This window comes from Mirounga leonina, unplaced genomic scaffold (genome assembly GCF_011800145.1).
Source record: "Mirounga leonina isolate KUSES-001 unplaced genomic scaffold, KU_Mleo_1.0 Mir_178, whole genome shotgun sequence".
NCBI lineage: Eukaryota > Metazoa > Chordata > Mammalia > Carnivora > Phocidae > Mirounga > Mirounga leonina.
The window spans coordinates 11,062,148-11,089,651 of NW_023270464.1; the positions used below are offsets into that span (position 1 = coordinate 11,062,148).

General features: G+C 36.1%; 1 protein-coding gene across 2 annotated transcripts in view; it reads right to left on the bottom strand.

The window, feature by feature from the left end:
* LRRC28 (leucine rich repeat containing 28) overlaps positions 1 to 27,504 on the bottom strand; it is a 165,611-nt gene that overhangs the window by 105,394 nt on the left and 32,713 nt on the right. For both annotated transcript variants that reach the window (XM_035024037.1, XM_035024036.1), the window contains exons 4-5: positions 16,034 to 16,071; positions 14,980 to 15,117 (exon numbers count right to left, since the gene is read on the bottom strand). In XM_035024037.1, coding sequence (XP_034879928.1) covers positions 14,980 to 15,117; positions 16,034 to 16,071 — 176 coding nt within the window. The remainder of the gene's footprint in view (positions 1 to 14,979; positions 15,118 to 16,033; positions 16,072 to 27,504) is intronic.

The following is a 27,504-nucleotide window of genomic DNA, read 5'->3' on the forward strand; positions in this document are numbered from 1 at the left end:
AGATTGATCAGAAATTATACTCAATAGTGTAATAATCCCCACTGATCAGTGTAATAAAAGGTCTTCCAGACCCTCATTTTTACCTCCTTACTGCAACATAAAGAAACATGTAAATAGATGAAATACCCAAAAAGAAGGAAAAATTGATTTTCTCTGGTTGTAAAAAATCAATGAAATTTATTTTTCAAAAGAAATTTGAAAAGAAAAACAACAAACTGAAAGACCTACATGGTATTTCCAAACTTCCTATAAAGTTACACTAATCAAGCCAATGTGGTGTTGTCATAAGGGGAGACATAAAGACTAACAGAACAGAACATTAGAAATAAACCCGTATGTTTACAGACAACTGATTTTCAACAAAGTTACCAGGAAAATTCAACAAAGAAAGTCTTTTTAACAAATTGTGCTGGAACAACTGAATATCCCATATATAAAAGAATATGAAGAGGCAAGCCACAGACTAGGAGAAAATATTTATACATAATACATCTGATAAAGGACTTGCATTCAGACAAGAGTAGGGTTGGCAAACTTGCTCTAAGGGGCCACTTAGTAAACAATTTAGGCTTTGTGAACCTTGGAGTCACTGTCACAACCACTCAACTCTGACACCGCAGCACAAAAGCAGCCATAGACAATATGTACATGAATGGGCACGGCTGTCTTCCAATAAAACTTTATTTACAAAATCAAGTGGAGGGTCAGATTTGGCCCATAGGTCAGAGTTTGCTAACCCCTGGTCTCTAATATCTCCTTCCAGGTTATCTGATTCTCATTCTATGAGAGCTATTTCACAACTCTGTAAGTTGTAGATCACTGATAGCAATGTAAAATAATCCTTGTTTATAAACACAAAAATGAATTATTTCCCATGGAGAGACAACCCTCTGTCCCTGTGGAGAAAACCAGCTTTGCTTCCATTTCAATATTCTTAATCTATAAATGTTCTGTTCTTTGCATCCTCCTTTGAACTGGTTATAATACCTTAGCAGTCTCCTTATTAACAGGTTAAATAAAAGGTTTAACACATTTTAAAATTTTTATATCTGTATGGATATCATGATCTTACCTTTTTTTGTGAAAACTATCCTTTAACATCAGAACGTATTAAGAACTCTTAACTAATAATAAGAACACAAACAACTTAGGGGCACCTGGGTGGCTCAGTTGGTCGAGCGTCTGACTCTTGGTTTCAGTTCAGGTCATGATCTCAGGGTCCTGGGATCGAGTCCCCTGTCGGGCTCCCCACTCAGCAGGGAGTCTGCCTGTCTCCCTCTCTCTGCCCCTCCCCCACCCCACTCGCTCTCTCTAAAATGGATAAATCTTTAAAAAAAAAGAACACAACAAAACTGAGCAAAAGATTTCTAAATAGATATACTTCACCAAAGAAATGGCAAATAAGCACAAGAAAAAGATACTGTCTTAGTCTGTTCAGGCTGCTGTAACAAAAATACCATAAACTGGGTGACTTAAAAACAACAGAAATTTCTCACTGTTGTGGAGGCTGGGGAAGCCGAGATCACAGTGCTGGCAGACCCAGTGTCTACTGAGGGCCTGCTTTCTCATTAACACCTATTTTCTCACTGTGACCCAACGTGGTGGAAAGGGTGAGGGAGCTTTCTTGGGCTTCCTTGATAAGGGCACTAATCTCATTCTTGAGGGCTCTGCCCTGATGACCTAATTACCTCCCAAAGGCCCCACCTTCCTAATACCATCACCCTGGGGGTTAGGATTTCAACATATGAATTTTGTGAGGACATAAAAAGATGCTTAGTCTTCAGTTACTAGGGAAATGCAAAATAAAATCATAACGAGTTACTACCGTACAGCCACCAGAACAGCCACAATAAAAAGACTGAAAATACCAAATGTTGGCAAGGATGTGGAGGAACTAGAACCCTCATACATTGCTAGCAGGAATGTAAATGGTATAGCTACTTTGGAAAACAGTTTAGCACTTTCTTTCAAAGTGAAAAATACAGTTAATCACACAACCCAGCAATTCTACTCCTAGGCATTTACCCAAGAGTAAGGAAAACATTTGCCCACAAAAAGCTTGTGCACAAAGCTTCACAGGAATATTATTCATAACAGCCCAAATTAAAAACAATTTAAATGGTCAATCACCTAGTGAATAAACAAAATATGGCACATCCATACAATGTTACTTAGCAATAAAAAAAAAACCCAAACTACTAAAACAGGAAACTGTGTACAAGAACATTATGCTAAGTAAAATAAGCCAGACACAAAAGGCTACATATTACATGATTCCATTTATACGTAATTTCTAGAAAAGGTGAAACCATAGAAATAGAAAGATGAGCAGGCGGCTGGGCGTAAAAACAGGGCTGGTGACAAACAGGAACTGGGGAACTCTTGGGGACAATGGACATATTCTAGAACTCGACTGTGATGAGGGTTCCTCAACTGTGTACATTTAAATAAAATTCATCAAATGGAACATGTAAAATGGTAAATTTTATGCTGTGTAAATTATACCTCTATAAAGATGTTTTTAAAAAATCAATGGGCAGTAGTTTAAATAAATTAGTAACTCATGCCAGGAACATTACTGACATTGTTATAAAGATTAACAAGATATTACTTAGGGGACTTTAAAAAGTGATGTGGAGGAAAACAAGTTGTGTACAGGTCACACTTTGTAAACTGATTACACCGAGAGCTCTGGAGATAAGGAAATCAAAGTGCTATTTCTTGCTTTACTGTCTCTATATCATAACTTTACAGAGTTTCTGATTTAGAAGTAGTTAGAAATTTAAACTATCAATAGGAGATAAACAGATATGATATATAAATGCTCATTCCTTGTATTATGTCATGTCTTTTAGCATCAGAAACAGATTTTTGACACTAATTCCCTGCCCTTCATAAAATGAAACCTGTTAGTGTTAGCATAAATTTAAGGATGTTGGATTTTAGTGGTAAAAGGTATATTAGAACCCATCAAGTTAAAACCTATGTACCACGCTGAGTAAGAAAATGGAGACATAGGGATTCAGTGCATTAAGTTTATAGGCTTTTGCTTTATTGAAAGTTCACAGTTCTTAAAGCTCCATGGAATTCTAAGTGTAGGAAATTCAAATAGCTTTAGCCATAAAGTCCAAAAGCAATTTCACAGGATATCATAGGCAAACCAAGAGCATTCAAATAAAATAGATACGATGATTGGCATTTTAGAAAAAAATTCTTTTTTTTTTTTTAAGATTTTATTTATTTGAGAGAGAGAGAGTGAGAGAGAGCATGAGAGGGGAGAGGGTCAGAGGGAGAAGCAGACTCCCCACTGAGCAGGGAGCCCGATGTGGGACTTGATCCTGGGACTCCAGGATCACGACCTGAGCTGAAGGCAGTTGCTTAACCAACTGAGCCACCCAGGCGCCCTAGAAAAAAATTCTTAAGTACAGAATAGGTAAAATTGTACTAATTGTTGAGTTACAAAGCTGATTTGACCTACTATGTTAAGAATCTCAAAAGACAAACAGAATAAAACTTTCATTTTTCTCTCTCATTTAAAATTAACAGTATTCTATAGTCTATATTTAATATATCACTCACTAAATGTGATATAAATTTTTGGTTCTTAAATTGCTAAATAATTTAGGGATTTGATATGTGTGAAATATATTTTCAATTATGTCACTGGATCATTTCACTTTAAGTGAACAAAGCATGGAAATTTATCTCTGAACAAGAGCAGTTTCTCTTGTGTGTATACAGACTGTAAGACAATATTCCATGTATATAAGACAATATTTGTGACTCTCCACTGATTATTCAGAAAAATTAGTAAAGAAAAGTTGTCTCACATACTCAAATAGGTAATATTCAGTCACCTAGGGAGAGCAGGCAATATGAAGAACTGCACCACAGAAATCATAATTTGGGTTTGGGAAATATACAACAATATGCATAATTGTGCCTACTTTTTGAAAATGTTTTCCAAGCTATATTTGCTCTGCTTTAGAGTAAACATCCTTTTCAAGTCATGCAAAGAGAAAATTGTAAAAATATTTCTTTGGTTACTCAACTGAAGACTTAATAATTCAATTTAATCTTATTCGACTTATAAAAACTTACACTTTCATTCATGAAAATATACATTTAAATTTTAAAAGGAGGCAAAAATGGATACGGGAAAGAAAAATTCTGAGATTACTCTAAACATCCATGTGTATCTTTCAGCTATTATTTCCAACAAACTCAATTATTTCAACATTTTACAAAATGACTATAAAATTACAGTAAAAACTCGTTTAAGGAAAACAGATTCGTGTTAAGAACCTAAACGTGTAAGTAAATAATATGACTTCTAAAAAACCAGCTGTTACTCCCAAAAAAATAAATACTAAGACACTGATACTGATACTGTAAGTTCACACTAAAGTAATGAATGCCAAACTTTTGAAACTAAAAATAAAAAAGTCATCAAAACAAGACCTGCCAGACTCTCTTTCAGAATGTCAGCAAATCTAGTGAAGAAACAGAGAAGATATAAAACCAGCTAATGGACATTCATTTTTTAAATCCCTTGACACTTCGACAGCCACAGTTTTGACTTCAAGTTTCCTCATTTACGACTAAATACACAATGAAAACTAACACAAGTTGTTTAAAAACAACATATCTGCGTAAGATTTTGATTTTTTAAAAAAGGAATAGTAGAAAGGATTCAACAAAGAATTGTGATGTCAATTGTGTGTGTGGGGGGGTTGGTAACAAACGATATCAAACTAAATTTTAATTACTTCTCATTACATCAACCCTTGGCAAATCATAAAGCTTTTCATTTACTAAAACAATCACTACCTTTAAAATTACTTGCACAATAGACAATGACTTAAAACCTTTAACAGGTTAAAACAATTTAAAGATGAAGTAAGCAATGAGTATTTCAAATAAAATATGAAACAAAATAAATACCCTGAAGACAATACTTTTTAGGAAATACCTATTCAGCACATAACCTATATTCTATCAGTTAGTTTTTCTTCACAATTATATACAGTTCGACCTAAAACAGCATACTGAAATCAAGGTAAAAAAAAAAAAAAAAAAAGACAGCTATAAAATAACCATGAAAATATAACCCTTTTAAATGTATCTATTTAAAACTCGTCTTTTCCAAAACTGGTTCACAAATACTAATCAAATCAAATCACAAATATGATACAAATTAAAATATAAAAAACATATTTAATGCTCAAAAGCTCTTCAGTAAAAATGAACTACAAACCCCAAGTTTTGCCAAGATACCAAAGCTATGATAGAAATTACTCCACACTACACCTTGAAAGTACTGCAAGTTGATTTATGTCCAAAAATAACAATTCAATCTCTGAATTCCCATTAATAAGTTGTGCCTAAAAAAATACATTTTATAAGTTCTCAATAACATTCACTCCAAAAGATTAAGATCATTTATATTCATCAGCTTTTTTTTAATACCCCTAATTCCTGGTATTCATGATAAACATATGGTTATGAACCCATTATGGGCTTCTCTCACTGCAACCACAACACTTTTGGCAAATTATTTAAGTGAAGCATTTTAACTGCCGAAGTCGTTTTTCAAATCTGTGATTTAGAAAGATAATCCTAAAAGGAGTGTGTGACAGACTAGGAGTTGAATATATTGCAGAGATAAAACAATGGGAAATACTCGAATCCAAATCATTGGATCCCGAACACCACTTACACATCAGCTCAGTCTCTCAACATCATGCATGACTTCTCCTTTAAATCCTCTTCAGCTGACCTCTGCACTGTCTCCACGGCTCCCACCAGCACCATGCTCATAATAGACCATGGTGGAGAAAATTAATTGTACACAGAAAGGGATTAATAACAGTACTGCATGTAAAGTAAATTTGGAAGTATTCCCCTTGGGATTTCAAATTGGGTCGCTGCTATTATGATGTTAGCTGCTTTTAAATCTTTTCACAAAGGAATGGGCCATGGAAAGGAATTCAACATGCCTTAGCCAGTAGTATGATTGATGGGAGAGGCTTTCCAAGTCTGAAGGACTAACTTTTCTCCTTTTGCCTTTTTTTAAAAAGTATCATCACAATGAACTTTTGTTTTTCAGACGCTTGGCATGTGTTCCGCCAATTCCCTTCACATCTTTCCTAAAAAGGAGTACTTTCTGTATTAACTTGACACTGAAAAGGATGCACGGTCCAGAAAACAAAACTTTTTTTCTTTTAGAAGAATCTTAATGGCCATTTTTATTCCAAGGTTTTTGCCCAATTTTTAAACCTTGGGAAAGTTTGTAAATAAAATTTTAAAGTTTTAGCTCCATTTGTAACCAGATTGTACCATATGTAATAGTATCAAATATAAAAATATTTTTTGAGAAATCCATGCGTTTTAGTATACTGAGATAATGTTATCTAAAAACCTGAATAAAAAATCTTTATGTTACTATGAAGTAATATGTATTTAGCTATGTTATAAAGTTACCTTACTAATAGAGTGTTATGTGTAACAAAGATACTAATAAAGTAATTTATATGCCTATAAGAGACAATGAAAGAACAGATTGTGAATATGAGTTTAGAACTCTGGTAGACAATTTATTCAATTACTCTGTGGTCATCTAGCAAGCTGAGGATGGGTAAATTGTTAGATTTTATCCCTCTGTCCATTAGTTGTCAAATAGGTAACTTAACCACTCTGCACTGTACCCAGATAACTCAGTACTAAACACACTCAATACTTCTTTCTCTATCCTGTCTACTCCTTGAAAGTACAAATATTAGTCTAAAGTATTAGACAATAAAACATCATAAGATCCTTTGAAGTCTGGGTCTAGATTTTGTGCACCTTCACCATCCCCACTTCCCCTAGTACATAGCATGGTACTTTGAACCAACAAATATTTGTTAGGCAGATGAAACAGTAAGTCAGTGTCCCAGGTAATCTAGATAACCCTACCAAATAAAGTCTATTTATATATAATGCTGACCATATATATATGGCCTGGTGACACCAGAGGGGTGCTCTACCAGAGATTAATTATTTAGATTCTTTATTAGTGAAAAAATGTGCTCACTAGTTAATTTACCAGCACTGATGTGGAATCAGTGAAAAGCTGAGTCTCCCTAGGAGGGTAAATTACCCCCAAATTACTATGGTAGCCACCAAGGAGAGTAATAGGGGGTGAAGAGCCATGATAATTTGGGGGAAGGGGGTTCAATAAGATCCTTTGTGTTTTGAGGATTCCCTTTGAGTTGATTGCTGAGTGGCAGGCACAATGGAAGAGATGGCAATGAAACCAGGGCTGCCCCCATGTCCCTGAAGCCACCCAGCATCCCTAGAAACTAACCCAGGGAACGCCAATGTGGATCACCAGTGACCAGTCTATATCCACAGGAATGGGGTCGGCACTTCTGAAGAAGCACTACAGCCTGTGCTATCATCTGTCAGGGTACGCCAATGATGTCTCAACAATCGGGGTGGTGAGCAACAGTGGAAGCCTAGCGTGACCAGGCTCCATTCCTGCTGTGTGCTCTCCAGGAAGAAGGCTGATCTGCTGTTCCTCCCTGCCTCCACATTAGACCAATAAGCACAGAGATTTCAGAACAATATAAGTGGCGACAGGACAGGTCTAAGAAGAGATACTAAATTTCATTTCAATAAAGCAATGAGAGGCTCAACTAGAAGAAAAACACATTTTAAGAAAAAAAATAATAAACTTGACCATACTTGAAGGCTGAGTTTTTGGAACAATTCAGGCTAATTATATGTAGCACATATTTCTGTGTTTGAGTATTTTATTTTTGCAGACATATGTGCTTTTGTGTGCTTTCATTATTTTAAAAAAATTTTTATTATTAAAATACAACATAGACTGCTTTAATGTTTTTAATTTGGACTAAAAGTCTTTCCTTTTTTGGTATGCAAAACAACTTTCAAGGATAAAAAAAAATTTTTTTTTTTAAATAGGCTGATTTATATGCCAGATGTCAGCAACATCTTTTCTGACTCCTGGTTACATTTTGTTGTTTGTTTGTTACCACAATCTTCTCTCATGGGAGTTTACAGCAAATCACAAAAGCATCAGGCTTCTGTTGACTATCAAGAGTGAGCGGATGCTTCTAATATCCATTGGCCCTTGTGGTCTTCACCAAAGGGTGAATCACAAAATGTTTGGCAAGCAGCTCTGCACTGATGGAAATCTTTCCTTAATATTCCTTTATTTGCAAGTGCATGGTATTTGTCTTCCTAATAAATCACATACATAATTTTACTTGATCAAGTTAGAAAAAGCTTTTGGAATAAAATGAGTTTAAATTTGTTCTCTAACAAATACTCTTCCAAGTAGAAGGCAATATACAAATGTTTAAGTGGTACGTAATTCATATATATGAAAGCATGCAGGTTAGCAATCAGATGAGAAATCAAAGAACATGTAATGGACTCCCACTTCCAAACATGACAGGGTCACTGACACCAGACTTGCTCCCCACCAAAATACAATAAAACCACTCAAAAATAGATGAGGCAACTGTGTTCAAGCAACAGACCGGAAACACAGAACTTTGATCCTTGAAGAGGTGAGTCCCGTGTTGGGATGTGGCTTTCTGTCAAGGGGTGCACTCTGGGCCACAGCACAGGGAAGTAGAACCCAAGCGGAGCTCAGCAGTCTCATAGAGCAGAAGAACCAGAGATCCGACCTGGAGAGCTGAAGCAGCTGGAAAATGTAGGACAGGGTACCAAAGGGGACAAAACTGTGAGGTGAAAAAGTGCTTAATAAATGGCATACTGGAGAGAGCAAAAGGAGTCAGTGAGCAGAAGACAGATCAGCAGATGTATCATGCAACGTTCAGATCAAGAGGAAAAAAATTGTTTTAGAAGAACAAAGCCTCAGTGACCTGTGACACAATATCAAACGATTTAATGTGTGTGACTAGAGCTCCCAAAAAGAGAGGAAACGGGGCAGAAAAATATCTGAAGAAATAATGACAGAAAACTTCCCAATTTGGGAATCAAGAAAACCCCAACCAGGATATTTTTAAAGTCCTGCATTGTGGCACATCCTAAACAAACTGCTAACAAAAGATAAAGAGAAAAATTTTAACATAGCCATAGAAAAAGGTATTATATACAAGGTAACAATGATACAAATTGCAACTGATTTCTCATTAGAAACATTGGGGTCAGAAGACAATGGAAGGTCACCTTCATAAAGTGCCAGAAAGAAATCCTGTCAATTGAGAATTCTATATCCAGAGAAAATATTCTTCAAAAATAAAGACAGTTTTGCATAAAGAAAACTGAGACAGTTGATTGCCGGAGGACCTGCACTACAAGGAGTACTTCAGGCTGAAGAGAAATGATACCAAATAGAAAATACATCCACATGAAAGAATGAAGAGCATGGGTAATAGTAAATATATGGGTTAAAAACAAAGAATATCTTTTTTATTATCTTGATTTCCTTTAAAGACAACTGACTGTTGCAAAATTGACACTATATTGTAGGGTTCATAGCATATAGAAAAAAATACTATATAAGAACACAAAGAGGGTAAATGGAAGTATACTACTGGGAAGAGTACAATTTATACTAAGTGGTACAACATCCTAAGTAAATTGTAATAAGTATATATATATGCACATATATATATGGAAACATATATATCCATAAAAAGCCTTACACAAGGGGCGCCTGGGTGGCTCAGTCGTTAAGCATCTGCCTTCGGCTCAGGTCATGATCCCAGGGTACTGGGATTGAGCCCTGCATCGGGCTCCCTGCTCCATGGGAAGCCTGCTTCTCCCTCTCCCATTCCCCCTGCTTGTGTTCCCTCTCTCGCTGTGTCTCTCTCTGTCAAATAAATAAATAAAATCTTAAAAAAAAAAAAAAAGCCTTACACAAGAATGTTTAATATTAGCTGTATTCATCATAGTCCAAAGTTAGAAGAAACCCATATGTCCATCAAGAGGGAAAAAAATATATGAGCTGTATATTCAAACATTTGAATACTACCCTGCAAATTATAGAAGAATGGACTACAGATACATGTAAGAGAATGGGTGCATCTTGAATATATGGCTCCACTTATATTATGTTCAACAGCAGATCCCATTAATCTGTGGTCACAGAAATCAGAAGAGTGTTCACCTATGGCAAACAGACTGGAAGAGACATGAGAGTACTCTCTGGGGTAATGGAAATGTTCTATATCTTGACAAAGATGCTGATTACATGGGTATATATGTTTGTCAAAACTCAGAAACATCTGTGCATTTCACTATATGTAAATTTTACCTCAATTAAAAAAACAAAAATATGAAGAACAAAAATTAAAAGAAAAATACAAGAGAGTCTTCAAGGATAACTGTTCAAGTTCGGTGTTGGGTATATGGGGGTTCATCATTCTATTCTGTCTACTTTTGTATTTTGAATTTTCCATAATAAAAAGTTTTTTAAAAGCAAAGGCAATAATAATGTATTAATACATTTAAGTTAATGTATTGTACAATGTATTATTAATACACAATATTTTGTATATTTGAAATTTACTAAGGGAGTAGATCTCAAGTGTTCTCAACACACACACGGTAACTGCAGGAGGTGATGGGTATGTTACTTAGTTTCACTGTGGTAATCATTTCACACTGTATACACATATCAAAAAAACATGTTGCATACCTTAAAAATATGATTTTTATGTGTGAAAAATAAAGATCAAAAATAAAAATTTTAAATATCACAGTAAAAAAAAAATATTCATTTAACCTCTTCCTTATGGTATTTGGATACAAACCTACAAAACTCATTGCCAAACAAAATACAAAGTTATTAAGATAGTAATTTTTTAAAAGGGGAATGAGGCCTGCTCAGAAAAAATACTTCAAGATTCCAAAGTTCTTATACCATAAACCATGACTTCAATAATTTTAGCCAGGGAGATTTTTTTGAGTGATGATTATTTATTCCTCTTGGAACCAGTTAAATCCATATTATTAAATTAGCCTTATCTTTCAGGCTGGCTTATGGACTAAGTCAGGAAGATATTTAAAGCAGGTGTATCAAGAACCTCTCTTCAGTCCAAAGTGCGTGTCTGTCCGAGTTCATTGGAGCCCCATGCATAGATGACTCAGAGCTACCACGTGGGCGTTCTCTGGTCAGTGCTCCGCTGCCAGTATCCGTACCTCTGGGGCTGAGGCTTTCTCTACAGAAGGCCGCTGCTCCGCCACGTGTGTAGGGACAACAAGTACCCCCTCATCTAAGCAACTCTGAACCAATACTTTTTGGGAGTTGATGTTCAAATGCTTAGGCCTCTCAACACTTGAGCAGGATGATTCCTTGTGTTTTACACAGGATTAAGCTCTCAGTGCCTACTATGGTGGCTGGTGGAGGAGTTTAGAGCATGCCACCCCAAAATATGCCAGTCTGGCATATTAATTATTTTGAGTTAAAGGCGCTGAAAACTGGCAGATGCAAGAAGGCACTTTGACCTTCCCTTCCTAAAAGCACAAAATAAAATTCCCATGTGAAAGGTGTCTTCCCTGTACCAGGAGGAAGGAAGACATTCTTATCACCAGAGATAGAGAGTAGAGGCCAAGGGAGATCTTAACAAACCAACCTCGTTAAACAACCCTTACATTCCTAGTCACTGTTTCACAATTAACTGCCCTAAGCCAAACCCCTTTGTCTTAACACATTTTCACAACTACTACTCTTTGTCCAACCTAGTGTATAGGTGTTTGGCTTTAACTGCTTCTTTGGGTCTTCATTTTTCTGATAAGGCTTCCTTTGCATAGGTAAAAATTACTAAGTAAAATTTGTATACTTTTCTCCTGTTGATCTGTCTTAATTCTCCTGCTGATCTGTTAGTTAATTCTTGGGCCCAGCTAGAGACCCTAAGAATGCAGAGGAAAAATTGTACCTCCCCTACACTGGCTTAGTAACATACTCTAATCTGTCTCTACATTCCTCTATCCTGTCACCACTTCACACCAGTGTTCTCTGTTCCTCCCAAAAAACTACCTGTGCTCGGGCGGGGGGCGGGGGGGGGGTGGAGAACATCTAAGAAAAAGGGTGCAAAGAATGTTGTAGAGCTATCTTAATAAGCACAAAGCCTATGGGCCTTAAGGACACAACCAGTGATTGGGATACTAAAGAAAACTTAGTAAGTCTCTGCCTCCATCTTCTCTCTCTATATCTGCTTCGTCTTTCTTCCTTTTTCTGTTTCCCAGTCTGCATGGCTACTTCCCAGCACCTCGCAAGATTACACAGCATTGTGCAATAGCCCAGAGAGAAAAAGAGACTGATTTTTTTTTCCCATTTCCCCTGATGTCTCTCACTTTCTCTCCTTCTCCCCCACCAGCCTCTTCCAAAATTCCCAGGATAAGAACTGTTCTGCTTGCATCAGGTACCTACACCAGCACTAATCAACTGTAGAGATAAGGCCATGTCACAAGGAAGGAAAATGGCAGTATGTTCAATCTAACAGAATGGGGGAAAGGGACATCCCAGAAAATGGGTCCCATCCACATAGCTGCTACCAGGTAGGTACTGGCACACAACTCAACAGAATCAACCATATGAGTCATGGATGTGGTTGAGAAACTGTTGAAAACACTCGACCTTCTCCACAGCAACACGGACATACTCATAAATATCAAACTATGTGCAAATTTCAGGGCATTCATGAAACCCCTATAATTCATTCTTAGAGCCTAATCTTAAAACTCTCTATATATGCACTGGATTTTTCAAATGTTTCAGATTTTTCAAATACTGGTATAAAATTTTTCAAAATCTTAAATATTGAGAATGAAATTATATTCGAAGGTTTTTCAACTACAACAAATGCACATATGAAATGTTAAGTCTTTCAAGAAGTAGAAGTCTATACATAATAGCCTGGACTAGGTGGAAGGGGCTAACAATCAAATATCAACTGGTGTCTATTGCCATCAAATAGAGATAAGGGAGTCCCTCACTTTTTTTTTTTTTCTAACCACACTTAGACTACTTTCCCATTGTATATGCCCAACATGATCAGAAACCTGGGGGATATGTACCTAGCCCCTCAGCCATTCAAATCATAACATATGAAATTACCTCATAAAGAGATAAATAAAGTGAATCAAATAATGAGTAAGGTCTAGTCCACTGCTCCTGACGATGGCCTAGAAAGAAAAAAATCTATACACGGCTCAGTCAAAAGTTTCTATTCAAAGTACAGCTATTACTGTATATAATTTTACCCAAAACAGACAAAACCAAACATATACAACAGACGAAAGCTATGGAAATAAAACCAGCAGTAAATGCTTAAAATCTATTATGCAACACGTGAGATATAAATTAAAAATTAGATGCAAGCAGTCAGAAAACCTATACCCTTCACTGGTTATTAGGAAGCAGTCAATGATATTAGTAGCACATCCTTAACCTCTAAGAGTATATAATGGAAGGAAATGACCACATTCTACCACAAAATGCTCTTATATTACAGGAAAAAACAGAATAAAAGAACAATGGTTTAACAGAAGTGTATATTTCTCATATGCTCTTTAAGTATATATAAAGGGGCTTCTGAATACAGTATTATATCCATGTATCTTGATTTTACAATAGATCTTATAGAAGTTTCATATATGAAAATATGAAAACCCAAAGTATTATCTTTACTGATACATTTCCTAGCCAATCTCCAAAAGAGAATCTAATTTCCTGAGTATCTGAATATATAAACCTGATGAAAGCTAGAATGATAAAACATCACTGAGCCTGATTTCATACAATAAACTCTAAAAGAAAGATAAGATTCCTACACCATATTGAAATTTTTGTATTAACTATCGTTGGAAAATGTAGGACAGTAATTATATAGGGCTAAAGAATTTTTTAACCAGACTGTACTATTTTTGTAAACAATACTGAACCTATATTATTAAGGCCAGCACACAAAGTTTAAAAATTAATGGGTTACTGTGTTTCACTTAGAAATGTGTGTACTTAAAAGACTTTAGAGAAAGTCTTTTTTATATCACAAAGAAATATTATAGACTTTTTCATTCATGGGTTAAGCATGAGTAGTTTTTATCATTCTCATGTGACCCTGAAGTTCCACGGCAGGTAGTAGTTTGTAATTTTGGTTGAGTCACACATTTCACCTGGATACACTAAGACACTGGTTGGTGTTCATGAGTTACTAAGTAGAAATAATCTTCGACAATGTGACATCTGCATTTTTCTCTGCTCATTCTTGAATGCAAAGTAACTTTCATATAATATTTAAGGCACAAGTTTTTTTATTTTTTTAACATACTTCACTTTTTTTTAAATATGGGAAATGACATATGACAGAATTTGCAAACGTGTGGATTCACAAAGGAAGGCCCCTTTATGCCCCTTGTAAGAAAGTCAGGGGGTTTAATGGTAGCTCAAGAGAATGCAGAATGTCAGTACTATACATATGTATATCACATTCCAGGAGGATGTTCAGTAGGCAGAACTGACAATTAGTTCTAGGATTCAAACTTAAATTCTACTATGAAATTCTAGTAAGATTAAATCAAAATTACTGTACATCATTTACCTCACTAGAGAATGACAGAAAACACTGTATTTCCTTTTTGGGTACTAAAATGATTACATCATGCGAAGTTCATCTGAATTCTCTTATGTAAAATGTCCAGAACTGAATTACCTTTTTGTACAAATATTTCACCAGAGGACTGACTTGAAGGGGCACTGATCACAATGCATAATTGTAGTAACTGTAGCTAAAAACATAAATGCCACCTTTTTATGTCCATATCAGGTAAAAGACCCTTAGACACATTTCACCCACATTCTTTAGTTTCATCTTCAAACAAATGGACCATCCCATATCACAAATATACCCAAAGCTCACTGCCTAGACACACAGCGAGAAACAAATAAAAACAGATTTGTAAATAGACACACTATTGTGTGCTACAGACTATGATTACCTGGAGGTAGGAATTGCAGTTGGTTATTAGCTAATCGAAGATGACGTAAAGCTCTCAGACGACCAATTTCTGGGCAAACAATTTCTAAGGCATTGTCACTAAGATCCAAACACTGGAGTTTTACAAGGGATCCAATGGCTTCAAAGAGAAAACAAAAGTAAAGGCAAAATTAATTTGACCCAAGTGTTATGCCAAATCTTTAACGCAAGTACCGCTAATTATAATATCTTAATACCCCTGCTTCTGTTGCACAAATAGTAAAAACATAGATCAAAGTAAATTTTATAGGAGTGATAAGACTTCAACCTTGATATAAAATATGGTAAGTTAAAAAGCACAAATAAAAATGTTACACTGTAAAGCACTGCTTGAATAAATAAATGATTAAACGATATATAAGGTCTTTTTGTCTAACCAAAATTCTTAGCTGGATTTATTAAATTTAAAACTTAAAAGAGCGCCTGCGTGGCTCAGTCAGTTGAGTGACCGACTCTTGATTTTGGCTCAGGTCATGATCTTGGGGTTGTGGGACTGAGCCCCGTGTTGGGCTGCACACTTGGAAGGGAGTCAGCTTGAGATTCTCTCTCTCCTTCTCCCTCTGTCCCTCCCCTACACACATGCTTGTGCTCTTCTCTCTCTCTAAAATAAATAAATAAATCTTTAAAAAAAATAAAAATTTTGGGGTGCCTGGCTGGCTCAGTCAGTGGAGTATATGACTCTTGATCTCGGGGTTGTGAGTTCAAGCCTGTGTTGGGTGTACAAAATACTTAAAAAATAATAAAAACAGATTAAAAAATAAACATTTTTTAAATTTATCATTTTATTATTTACCTAACAACAATCTATCCAATAATAATTTACCTAACCATTATAACCATTTTAGACTTATTGTTTATTTAATCAAAATTGTTAACTGAACTTACTAATCTTTGAAACTAATAAAGATGCTTTATAAGTAAAGTTCCCTAATACTCCTAATCAAAATTTGTTCTACTATTACAAAGGAAAGCATAAACTATGGTACCTCCTAACTAAAAATTGGAAGTGGACTTACCTTCTGGAACCACAACTATGTTATTTGAGTGAAGGTACCTGAGGGGAAAGAAGAAAAAAAAAAACTTGCTATCATCCAGTACTTTTGCTAGATAACCAATCTGTAAAATGCTCACTTAGAAATTTATCAAATATAAAGGGACCAAAGCTTTCTATCATACCCTACTCTAAGTGCATGACACAAAACCTGTGGTCATCACCAATAACTAATAGCTCGAGAATGATATTTTATGCTGGAATTGCAAATATTAAACCTATTTACTGATGTAAGTTGTTATTTTAAAATAAAAGTATGCACAATAGATATATTTTGAGGGTTTTTTTTAAACTTAAAAAACAAATTACTAGTTTTCCTAGTTCATTTTAAAGTGTTCAGGTTTTCAGAAAAACGCGTATTGCGTAAAGAAAATCAACACTTATTATGTAAATGAAAATGCAACTTTCAATTTCTAAAGAATAATTTCACAAAATAAATCAAAGCTATTTTCAGCTAATATGCTGACTGAGAACCAAGAATGGAGAGATTAAACACTGATCATTTACAGTATCTGTAAAAATACTCAACTGTCAAGCTACATAATTTATTTCACAGCAAAAGGAATCTCATAAACAAGAATCAAATTCTTTTCTTAAAAAAAAAAAAAAAGTTACCCCTGCTAACAAGTCCAGACAAGCCTCGTAAATAACACTTTTTCCCACTGAAGTATCTTTAGCACACTCTGGTGGAGACTTTATGCAATCAGCAGCAGCCAACTATTCAGAGCAGAACAGTGACAACAGGAGATATTCACATAATAATTTTAATTTATATCACTGATTTTGAGACAAGAGACCTAGATTTTTTTATATTTTCAAATCTATCATTGTATTTGTTATACGTCATAAATCAATCTTCATAAAGTATTTTTAAAAGAATTTTGTTTTTTTTCTACATTTTCTACATTTTTAAGCCTAACATCAAATGTTCAAATGTCACTGACACAAAATAAGAAAGACACAAAAGTAATGCATTAAATAGATTTTGTGTAGGTATTAACCTGCTGGGTCTACAAAATGTAAACAATTATTCCATTCTATCATATATTTTATTCCTTGCTTTGTGTATATAAAATGATTTCACATTTTAAAATCAATATTCTTTAAGCATTAATTTTAGGAAGGAATACCTAACTGCTTTATAAATGACCCTAAAATTTCTTTGGTGCCAAAAGACCATATGTAAATAAATGTGCGAGCACACACGCATACGTATACACACATCTGCATTTGTTACACAAAAGCCAGGGTGCCTGGACACCAAAATAAAGAGACAACTGATTTTTCAGTTACCCACAAAATATTTGCCTAAACTCAAGTTTTACATATGCAAAAGGACCTTAAAATGAATGCCCAAATCAAAACATGAACTAAAGTGCTCATTGTTATGAAGGAAATTAAAAAATATATTTTAACACATTAAATTTACCTACACTAAAATCAAGATACAGTCTACAGAAAGAATAGAATATTCCCAATCTAACTACAAAACATAGGTGTGCTAGGCCATCCCTACCAAGTGAAACACCATCTCAACTCCTCAAGTTATTCTGATGTGCTAGTGATAATCATCACTGGTGGGATGGATCAGAAAACAGGCTCTGGAGCCGGAATGAGTGCACCTCAGTAGCCATGCGCCCAAGGGAAAATTACTCAACATCTCCCTTGCATAATCTATAGAAGGAGAGAATAATAACACCAACAACATCAGGATACTGTAAGGATTAAATGAATCAATAAATGTAAAGCTCTTAGAACACAGTACCATGAATGCCATTGTTATTGTAATACTTATTATAGTTATTGTGAGTCATCTATAATCAAAGGTTTAGCAATTTTAAGTCTCTTTACTTGTTTTTTGTAATTTCAAAGTAGTTGAAATGTTGGTGTTTCAACATGACTAGTTTTCATCATGTTCTCCTACAGTGCAGGAGCTTTCATTCATTGCTGGCAGGAATGCAAAACAATACAGTCACGTTGGAAAGTAGTTTGGCAGTTTTTTTAATAAAATTAGATATAGACATTTACTTAATAGTGATATGCCAATGTCAGCTTCTTATTTTTGACAAATGTATCATGGAATTTTAAGATATTAACAACAGGACAAACTGGGTGAGAGATGTCTAGAACTCTGTACTCTCTTTACAACTTTTCTATAAATATAAAATTGTTCCAAAATAAAGAAGTTGATTTTTTTTTTAATTAAAAGAACAGGGCTTTTATTTCCAGCCATGATGGATTAATAGGGACCAGATTTACCTGGCTGCTATAAGCAACAGGAAAATTGGATGTAATACATGAAACAATTATTTTCAGATATAAAAAACAGGCAATTAGGATGTTACCTGAGAAAGAAGAAACAAGGCAAGCCACACAATGTCCCCAGCTTTCTACCTGGAAGCAAACTGTGAACTGTGGTACATAAATGGGATCCCAAACAAAGTATGTAAGTCTCACTGACTTATAGAGACACAAGTCAGAATTCAGGGAAACTGAGGCAGCTGGAAGTTGTGGGGTAGTGGGCTGGAGTTCTGGAGGAGAGGATGCTACAGGGAAAAAAAAAAAAAAAAACCTTTAAAAATTTAAGTAAGGATACTTTGACTCATTGCTGAATTCTAAAATGTAGCCTAGGCAAAAAGTAATGGAAAACCTACCAACTGAGGGATCCACAGAGCTCACAGAGGGCTGGAGGCATTTAAGTTCTGAGCAGCAAGTGTACCAAGTCCTTGTTGATTATTTGGCACGTTCAAATCAGATCCTATAAAGGCCATGCCCTAGTTACAGGGCTAAACTACCCCTAAAAGGTTACTCTAGACCTGTCCTAATGAAATGTAAACACAAACCATGAAAGGATCAAACTAAATTGCAAATAACCTCATGCCAGAATAAAGCACAAGAAAAAGAAAGACAACAAAGTCTAGAGATCAGCAATGTAAAACTCATAAGGTCCAGCATCCAATCAAAAAGTATTAGACATACCAATAAATCATGAAAATGTGACCAGTAACCATGATTTAAAAGAGTCCAACACCAGTAGATCCAGTAGAACAGAGACAAAATCAGCAAACAAGGACATAAGAACAACTATAAAAAGTATATTCAGGCATTTAAAGCAAAATATGAACATTGCAAGAGAAGTGTTAAGGTATGAAGAAGAACCAAACAGAACTTCTATAGATCAAAAATACAATGAACAAAGTGAAAGCTTCACTAGGTGGGGTTAACAGCAAATTAGATATTGAAGACAGAGAAATATAATTTGTCCATGCTGAAGCACATAGAAGAAAAAAAGACTGAAAAGAGTGTCGGTGATTAGGTGAAAATATTAAACAATCTAACAAACATGTAAGAGTCCTGGCAACAGGGACCAGAGAAAGGAGTACAGAAATAAATATCTGAAGAAATAATGTCCAAAAATTGCTAAATCTGATGAAAACTATAAAGACAAACCCAAGAAGCTCAATGAATGTGAAGCATAAGAAAAAAAACCACAACAAGGTATATCAAAATCAAATCCCTGAAAAATAGTGTAAAAATAAAAATCTTCAAAGTAGCCTAAGGAAAAAGAATACATTACATGCAAAGGAACAAATATAAGAAAGATAGCAGATGTCGCTTCAGAAACAATACAAGCCAGAAGATAATGAACATCATAAAAGTGCTGAAAGACAAAAAAGTCATCAAGAATTCTAATTTCAGAAGACCTAAACAAAACTTCAAAACTATGAAGATGAATGTAAAACAAAAACTATTAAGACTTTCAGAGAAAAAACTAATATGAGATTTTTCTCACAGGAGAAAACCTTCAGGGCCTAAGGCTAGACAAGGAGTTTTTAGAACTGACACTAAAAACATGATACATAAAAGCAAAACATGATAAACTGGACCTCATCAAAAGGTAAAACTTTTGCTCTGCAAAGAACATAAAGAGGATGAAAAGCCAAATTACACATTGGGAGAAAATATTTGTAAACAACATATACAACAAAGAGCTGGTTTCTATAATATTTAAAAACTCTTAAAACTAAAAATAAATTCAAATAGAATATAGCAACAGACACATGTTACTGTAGAAAAGATACAGATAACCAGTAAATACTTGAAGAGATGTTCAGTATCATTAACCACTAGGGAAATATAAATGACAGCCACAATGAGAAATGAGAACAAGCACATCTTGCTGGGGGAGAATGTAAAAAGGTGCAGCCAACCTGGAAAATTACTTGGCAATTTCTTAGGAAACTACAAATCCAGAGCAAAAGTGAAAGAGTAAGGACCTCCAAAAATTCTTTTACATAAAATCAACAAGAATATTGGCAAAAATGGTAAGAAGCTTATGTACAAAACTGTGGAAATTAACCAAAGTTATACAGGGAGGGTTAATTTAAGAAAAATGACAAAATCTCAATAAACATAGTGAGCTGTCAACTTTGGGGCATTTTCATTTCCTCTAATTCTATCCCTCACTCTCCAGCTCTGCAGAAGCATGGAAAAAAAACAAGCAAAACCAAACAAACCAACAAAAAATCTAGCTCCCAATCAAAGTGAAAAGCAGCAGCCTGGCTAACACCTGAAGGGACAGAACCAGGGTAGAGCTCACTCCCAGAGAACTGTCATCATTTGACTTGTTTCATGGTTCCCTGGAAGACTGCACTTGCTATACTATTTTTAATTGGGTCTGACTAGAAACTTGCCTTTTCCCCAGTTGAAACAAATTATGGGCAATTGTTTAACTTCACAGCCACCTGAGCCAATAGATAACAGCTGGAGCAAACAAGAGACAACCAAAAACTTTAAATGGAAAAGTTGGGTAAGATGTCAATAGGAGCTCTGAAAGCTCTGGCATATTTCTGGAAATTAGAAGGTCTCAGGCAGGTCCAGAAATGTGCAAATGCGCAGGAAAGTGTTGAAAAGACCCTAAGCAATCACCTCTGCTGAACTTGAGGCTCCTACATAAGCAAGCAAAGGCTAAGGCAAAATTGTCAAATGCCAGGCTGAGAGGTGGAGGCCTGCCGCCACACAAAAACAAAGCTCCTCAGCAAAGACTGGGAGACTTAACTGGATTCAGGCAGCTAAGGAAATATCTACCTAATCATTAGTTGACCACTAAGGTAACTGAGAAGATACTTAAAAAATAATAATAATAAAGAAAAAAGAAAAGGAAAAGAACGGAGAGAACTCTTTCAACTCATTCTATGAGGCCAATATTACCTTGATACCAAAACCAAAGACATCACAAGAAGACCACAGACCAATCTTCCTTAAGAATACAGAAGCAGGGGCACCTGGGTGGCTCGGCTGGTTAAGCGACTGCCTTTGGCTCAGGTCATGATCCTGGAGTCCTGGGATCAAGTCCCATATCGGGCTCCCTGCTCAGTGGGTAATCTGCTTCTCCCTCTGACCCTCCCCCCTCTCATGCTCTTTCTCTCTCTCTCTCTCAAATAAAAATAAAATCTTAAAAAAAAAACCAAGCAAAATTCCTCAACAATATACTAGTAAGTCAAATGTAGCAACACATAAAAAGGATTATATTCCAAGACCAAATGGGATTTACCCCCACTGATGCAAGGTTGGTTCCTTCAACATACAAGCATCAATCATTGTAATACACCGTATTAACAGAATAAAGAAAAAAAATGTATCATCTCAACAGATGAAAAAAAGACCATTTGACAAAATCAAACACCCTTTTGTGTGAAAAACACTCAAGAAACAAGCAGTAGAAGGGAATTTCCTCAATTACATAGAGGGTACCTATGAAAAATCTAAAGCTATCATCATACTGAATGGCAAAAGACCGAAAGCTTTTCCCCTAACATTAGGCAGGAGCAACACAAAGATATCTGGTCTCACCACATTTATTCAACATTCTATGTTATAGCCAAGGAAATTAAGCAAGAAAAAGAAATAATAGGGATATAGATTGCAAAGTAAGAAATAAAGCTACTGGGGTGCCTGGGTGGCTCAGTAAGTTAAGCATCTGCCTTCGGCTCAGGTCATGATTTCAGGGTCCTGGGATTGAGCCTCAGGTCAGGCTTCCTGCTCACAGGGAACCTGCTTCTCCCTCTTCTCCCTGCTCATGCTATCTCTCTCTCTCTCTCTCTCAAATAAATAAAATCTTAAAGAAAGAAAGCTATCTTCATTGACAGATGACATGATCTTGTATATGGAAAAATCCTAAGGAATCCGCCAACAAAAAAAAAAGAGTTAATAAATGAGTTCAGCAAGATTGAAGAATAAAAGACCAACATACAAAAATCACTTGCATTTTTATATACTAGACAATGAGTAATTCTAACATGAATTAAGAAAATCATTCTATGTATAATAAAATCAAAAAGAATAAATACTAAGGAATAAATTTAACAAAAGAAATTCAAGATTTTTACACTGAAAAGTATTCAATGTTCAAACAAAAGAATGTTGAAAGAAACTGAAGACCTAAATAGAAAGACATCTCACATTCATAGATTAGAAGATATAATATTATTAAGATGGCAACACTCTACATATTGATCTAAAGATTCAATGCAATCGCTATCATCAATCGCAGATGACTTTTTTCTTTAATAACTTGACAAGCAGATGTTAAAACTCACATGGAAATGCAAGGGATGAAGAGCTAAAATAATTTTGAAAAACAAGAATAATGTTGGAATCACATTTCAAAACTTACTATGAAGCTATAGTAATCAAGTTTGTGTGTTACTGGCAGACATATAGATCAATGGAATAAAATTGAGAATCCAGAAATTTGCCCACATGTCCATGGCCAGATGATTTTTGACAAAGGTGCTGAAACAATTCAATGGAGAAAGAGTATGCTTTTCAATGATTGTACTAAGATATTTGGACCTGCACACGCAAAACAGAAGTTAGGCCTTTATATTGTAGTATATGCAAAAATTAACTCAAAATGGATCAAAGACCTAAATGCAAGAGCTAAAATTATACAACTTGAGTAAGAAAAAGTTAAATCTTCATGATGATGGATTAAAAAGTTTCTTAGATATGATACCAGAACACAAGCTGCCAGATAAAAAATTATCAAGAAAGTGAAAAGATAAACCACAGAATGGGAGAAAATATTTGAAAAGCGTGTATCTGATAAAGTATCAAATATATAAAGCATTCAAGTATATAAATTATATATCTCAAATATATAAAGCTATCTCAAATACATAAAATATCTAAAGCACTCAAATAAAGAACTCTTAAAACTCAACAAAAAGACAAATATTATAATTTTAAAATGGACAACAGATTTGAATAGACATTCCTCCAAAGAAATAAACAAATAGCCAGTAAACCCATGAAAAGACATCATTAATCAGAAAAATATATATCAAAATTTTGGTATCAATTCACACCTACTAGGATGACTATAATCAAAAGGAGAGATAATAACAAATGTTGATGAGGATGTGGAGAAATTAGGATCCTCACATATTGTTTGTGGAACTGTAAAATGATGCAGCTTTGGAAAACAGTTTGGCAGTTCCTCAAAAGATGAAAAAGAGTTAGCACTGCAATTCCACTCCTAGGTATAAACCCTAAAGAACTGAAAATACATGTTGATACATAAACTCCTACATGAATGTTCACACCTGCATTCACACTTGCCAAAATGTGTGAAAACTGAAATGTCTATCAAATAAAGACTGGATAAACAAAACATGGTATAGCCATGCAATGGAATATTACATATCCATAAAAAAGAATGAATTCTGAAACATGCTATGACATAGATGAAGCCTGAAAACATGCAATGTTAAAGCAGCAAGACCTAAAAAGCCACATATTGTATGATTCCATTTACATGAAATGTCCCGGACAGCATAGCCATAGAAATAGAAGGCAGATCACTGATCACCAAGGAGTTATTAGGGATTGAAGGAAGAGAGGAATGAATGCTAAATGGGTTTCTTTTGAGGTGATGAAAATGTTCCAGAATTAGAGAGTACTAATGGTTGCTCAACCTTGTGATTATACTAAACACCACTGAATTGTATACTTAGAAGGGCGAATTTTATAGTATGTGAATATATCTCAACAACAACAAAATGAAACATGTAATTACCATATGACTCAGCAATTGCTGTCTTAGTCATTTATCTCAGAGAAATGAAAACTTATTCACAAAAAAAAAACCATGTATACAAATGCACCAAGCACCATTATTTATTACAGATAAAAACAAAACCAGCAATATGTTCTTCAATGGGTAAACGATTGAAGAATCTGCATTTCAACCATACCATGAAATAGAATTCAGCAACAAAATAATAAAATGATAGAGATGGAGAACAGAGTAGTAGTTGCCAAGGTTTGGGGGACAGGAAATGTGATTATAGAAGGGTAGCTCAAACAATCCTTGCAGTGATGAAAGTACTCTCTCCACCTTGACTATGGTAGTGATTACACAAATCTACACGTGATAAAACTGCACAGAAAACACACACACACACACATATACATGAGTACACAGAAAATGATGAACACCAAGTAAGATAACACCAGGGTCAATTTTCTGGTGCTGACCTTGTACTATGTTTATGTAAGATGTAAATGGTGCTGGAAACTAGAAAGGTACACAGAATCTTTCTGTATTATTTCTTACAATTACATGAGTAAAAAGTCTAATTAAAAAAAAGATGGAGAAATAAAGGCTTTATTCAGGTAAACCAAATCTGAGAGAGTAATATCGGAATTAATATAAAACAACTTTCCTTATTTGATAACTTTTCTCATTTTAAATTTCTTTAAATTAACAATCTAAATTCAAAATTAAAATGACTTCTGCCAGTTATCAGTTTAGTCTGTCAGCTCCAAATCTACCTTCTATGCCTGCTAGAGCTGGATCCTGTCAACCCGTCTCCTTTGTCAACTGGCCTAATGTTAGGTTGTCAAAAGAGGGCACTGGAGTGACGCTGCCAGATGACAGCCGCAGGAAGGCCCTCCCTTCTGGGGACAGCCCCCCTTCAATTGTTTATTTAGCACAGGGGCCAAGGCCCAGAAGCACTCACCTCAGCAGCCCTCCTGGAAAACCTCAAGCCACATTCTCAAACTATGAACGCCCCACCCAGCTCTGTAGCAGTTCTTGGCAGCATAGTCAGACCACACTCTCCCCATCCAGCAATGTACCGCTACAGACCAGCTTCAACCAGCCTCAGGCAACAGTCTTACCATCCTGTGGCCACTTCTGTGGTAGTTCTGCTCACACTTCAGTCAACTGTCTCCCTGCTAGCCAGGCTGCTTCTACAGACCAGTTCTAGACTACCAAAACCTTCCTGCAACAGTGAGCTGGTATCACAGAGCAGCTCCAGCCTAAACCATCTGGCAGGCGCCTTTACCACCAGCAGGCTGTATGTTTTTGTGGCAGCCAGACCTCCACTGAAGAGGTCTAAATATCAGCCTAGGGGATGGAGCTCTCCTAAGCCATTAGTCCTTTCATTACCTACTTTCCCTCTGCCCAAAAGTAATACCTGCTTTTTGTACTTACTAATTCTGAATACCAGAGAGTCCTCCTATCCCCTTCTAGTAGCTAATAACATTTTACTAGTCAGCAATTCTTTATATTAATTTTCCCTGTTTAAGCTACAGGTATGGTTTCTATCTTCTAACTGGACCCTGACTGACATACACATGATAAGTACATATATATGTATACTGACAGATACCTACAAACACACAAATACATAAGACATACAATAGCACAAAGAATGAAGTATTGATGTAAGGTTCCTATGTTACATGTGAAATGGTATATCATGTGAAGGTAGACTGTAACAGGTTAAAGAAGCACAATATAAACCTTAAAACATTGAAATAGAGTTAATAAGCCAATAGTGGTAGTAAAATGGGATCCTACATAACACTAAAATAATTATAAAGAAAGAAAGAGGGAAAAAATAACAGCTGAGACAAATAGAACACAAGTCATATCAGTAATCACATTAAATGGAACAGGATCTAAACACTCCAGTTAGGGGGCGGAGCAAGATGGCGGAGGAGTAGGAGACCTGGATTTTGCCCAGTCTCAGGAATTCAGCTGGATAGAGACCAAACCACTCTGAACAGCTACGAACTCAACAGGAGATGGAAGAGAAGAATAGCAACAACTCTCTGAACAGAAAAGCGACCACTTTCTGGAAGGTAGGACGTTCGAAGTGAATCTGAGGCGATATTCAGGAGGATAGATGGCGGGGCAGGGGGCCTCTGACAGCAGCTTCTGGCAAGTGATAGAGCCGCGGAGAACAAAATCGGGACTTTTAGAAGTCAGCTCTGCTGAGGGATGTCGCTCCAGTGGCTAAGCAAAGGGTGGAAACCTCGTGGGACTGTGTGGTCTCGGGACCCTCGGGGTCACAGAAAGACCAGGGGTGCCTAAGTCCGGCAGAGCTCCCAGGTATCGGAGCGGGGAAGCCAGCTGCAGAGACGGAGCCGAGGCGCGGGCTCTCAGCTCGGGGTTGCCATAAACCGTGATCCGTGGCATAGTCGGGCCACTGCTCCTCCAGCAGGGACCCAACAAGCAGCAGATCCGGGGAGACTCCCCTCCTGCCCCAGGAGGAGCGGCGGGAGAGTGCACCGCAGGGATCTGCTGGGTTTGGAGACTCCACATGGGGTTGGGTGCCAGAGATAGAAACGCTCGGTCACAGGCCAGGTGAGCAGAGTGCGGCTGGAGACTGGGGAGACGGGAGTGACTGACTGCTTTTCTCTGGGGCCTCACTGAGGAGTGGGGCCCCGAGTTCCCGGCTCCTCCGGGGCGGAGATTGGGAGGCCGCCGTTTTCACTCTCTGCCTCCAAAGCTGTACGGAAAGCTCGCAGGGAACAAAAGCCCCGGAGAGCAAACGCGAGCAGATTACTTAGCCGGGAGGGGGCAAGGGCGGGGCACTTCCGCCTCTGGCAGAGACATTTGGAAACCACGGCAACAGGCCCCTCCCCAGAAGATCAGCGAGAACAGCCAGCCAAGACCAAGTTTACCGATCAATGAGAATGGCAGAACTCCAGTGCTGGGGGAATACTGCACATAGAATCCATGGTTTTTTTACCATGATTCTTTAGTCTTTCAAAGTTAATTTTTTTTTAACTTTTTTTTTTTGAATTCTTTTTCCCTTTTTCAACCAACATCTTATCAATCCTTTAAAAAAATTTTTTTTTATTTTTCATTTTTAGAGTCAAATTCTATCCCTTCATAACAGTTACCCTTATTTTTGGCATATATATATAAGATGTTCTCTCTTTAAAATTTTGAGATACAGTTTCTTCTAACAGATCAAAATATACCCGAAATCTCTAGTGTATGGCTTTGTTCTAGTCTCCTGCCTGATCACATTCTCTCCCCTCTCTTTTCTTTTTTTTTTTTAAATCCTTTTCTTTCTTTTTTCAAACAACTTCTTATCAATTCCTTTTATAAAATTTTTTATACTTTTCATCTTT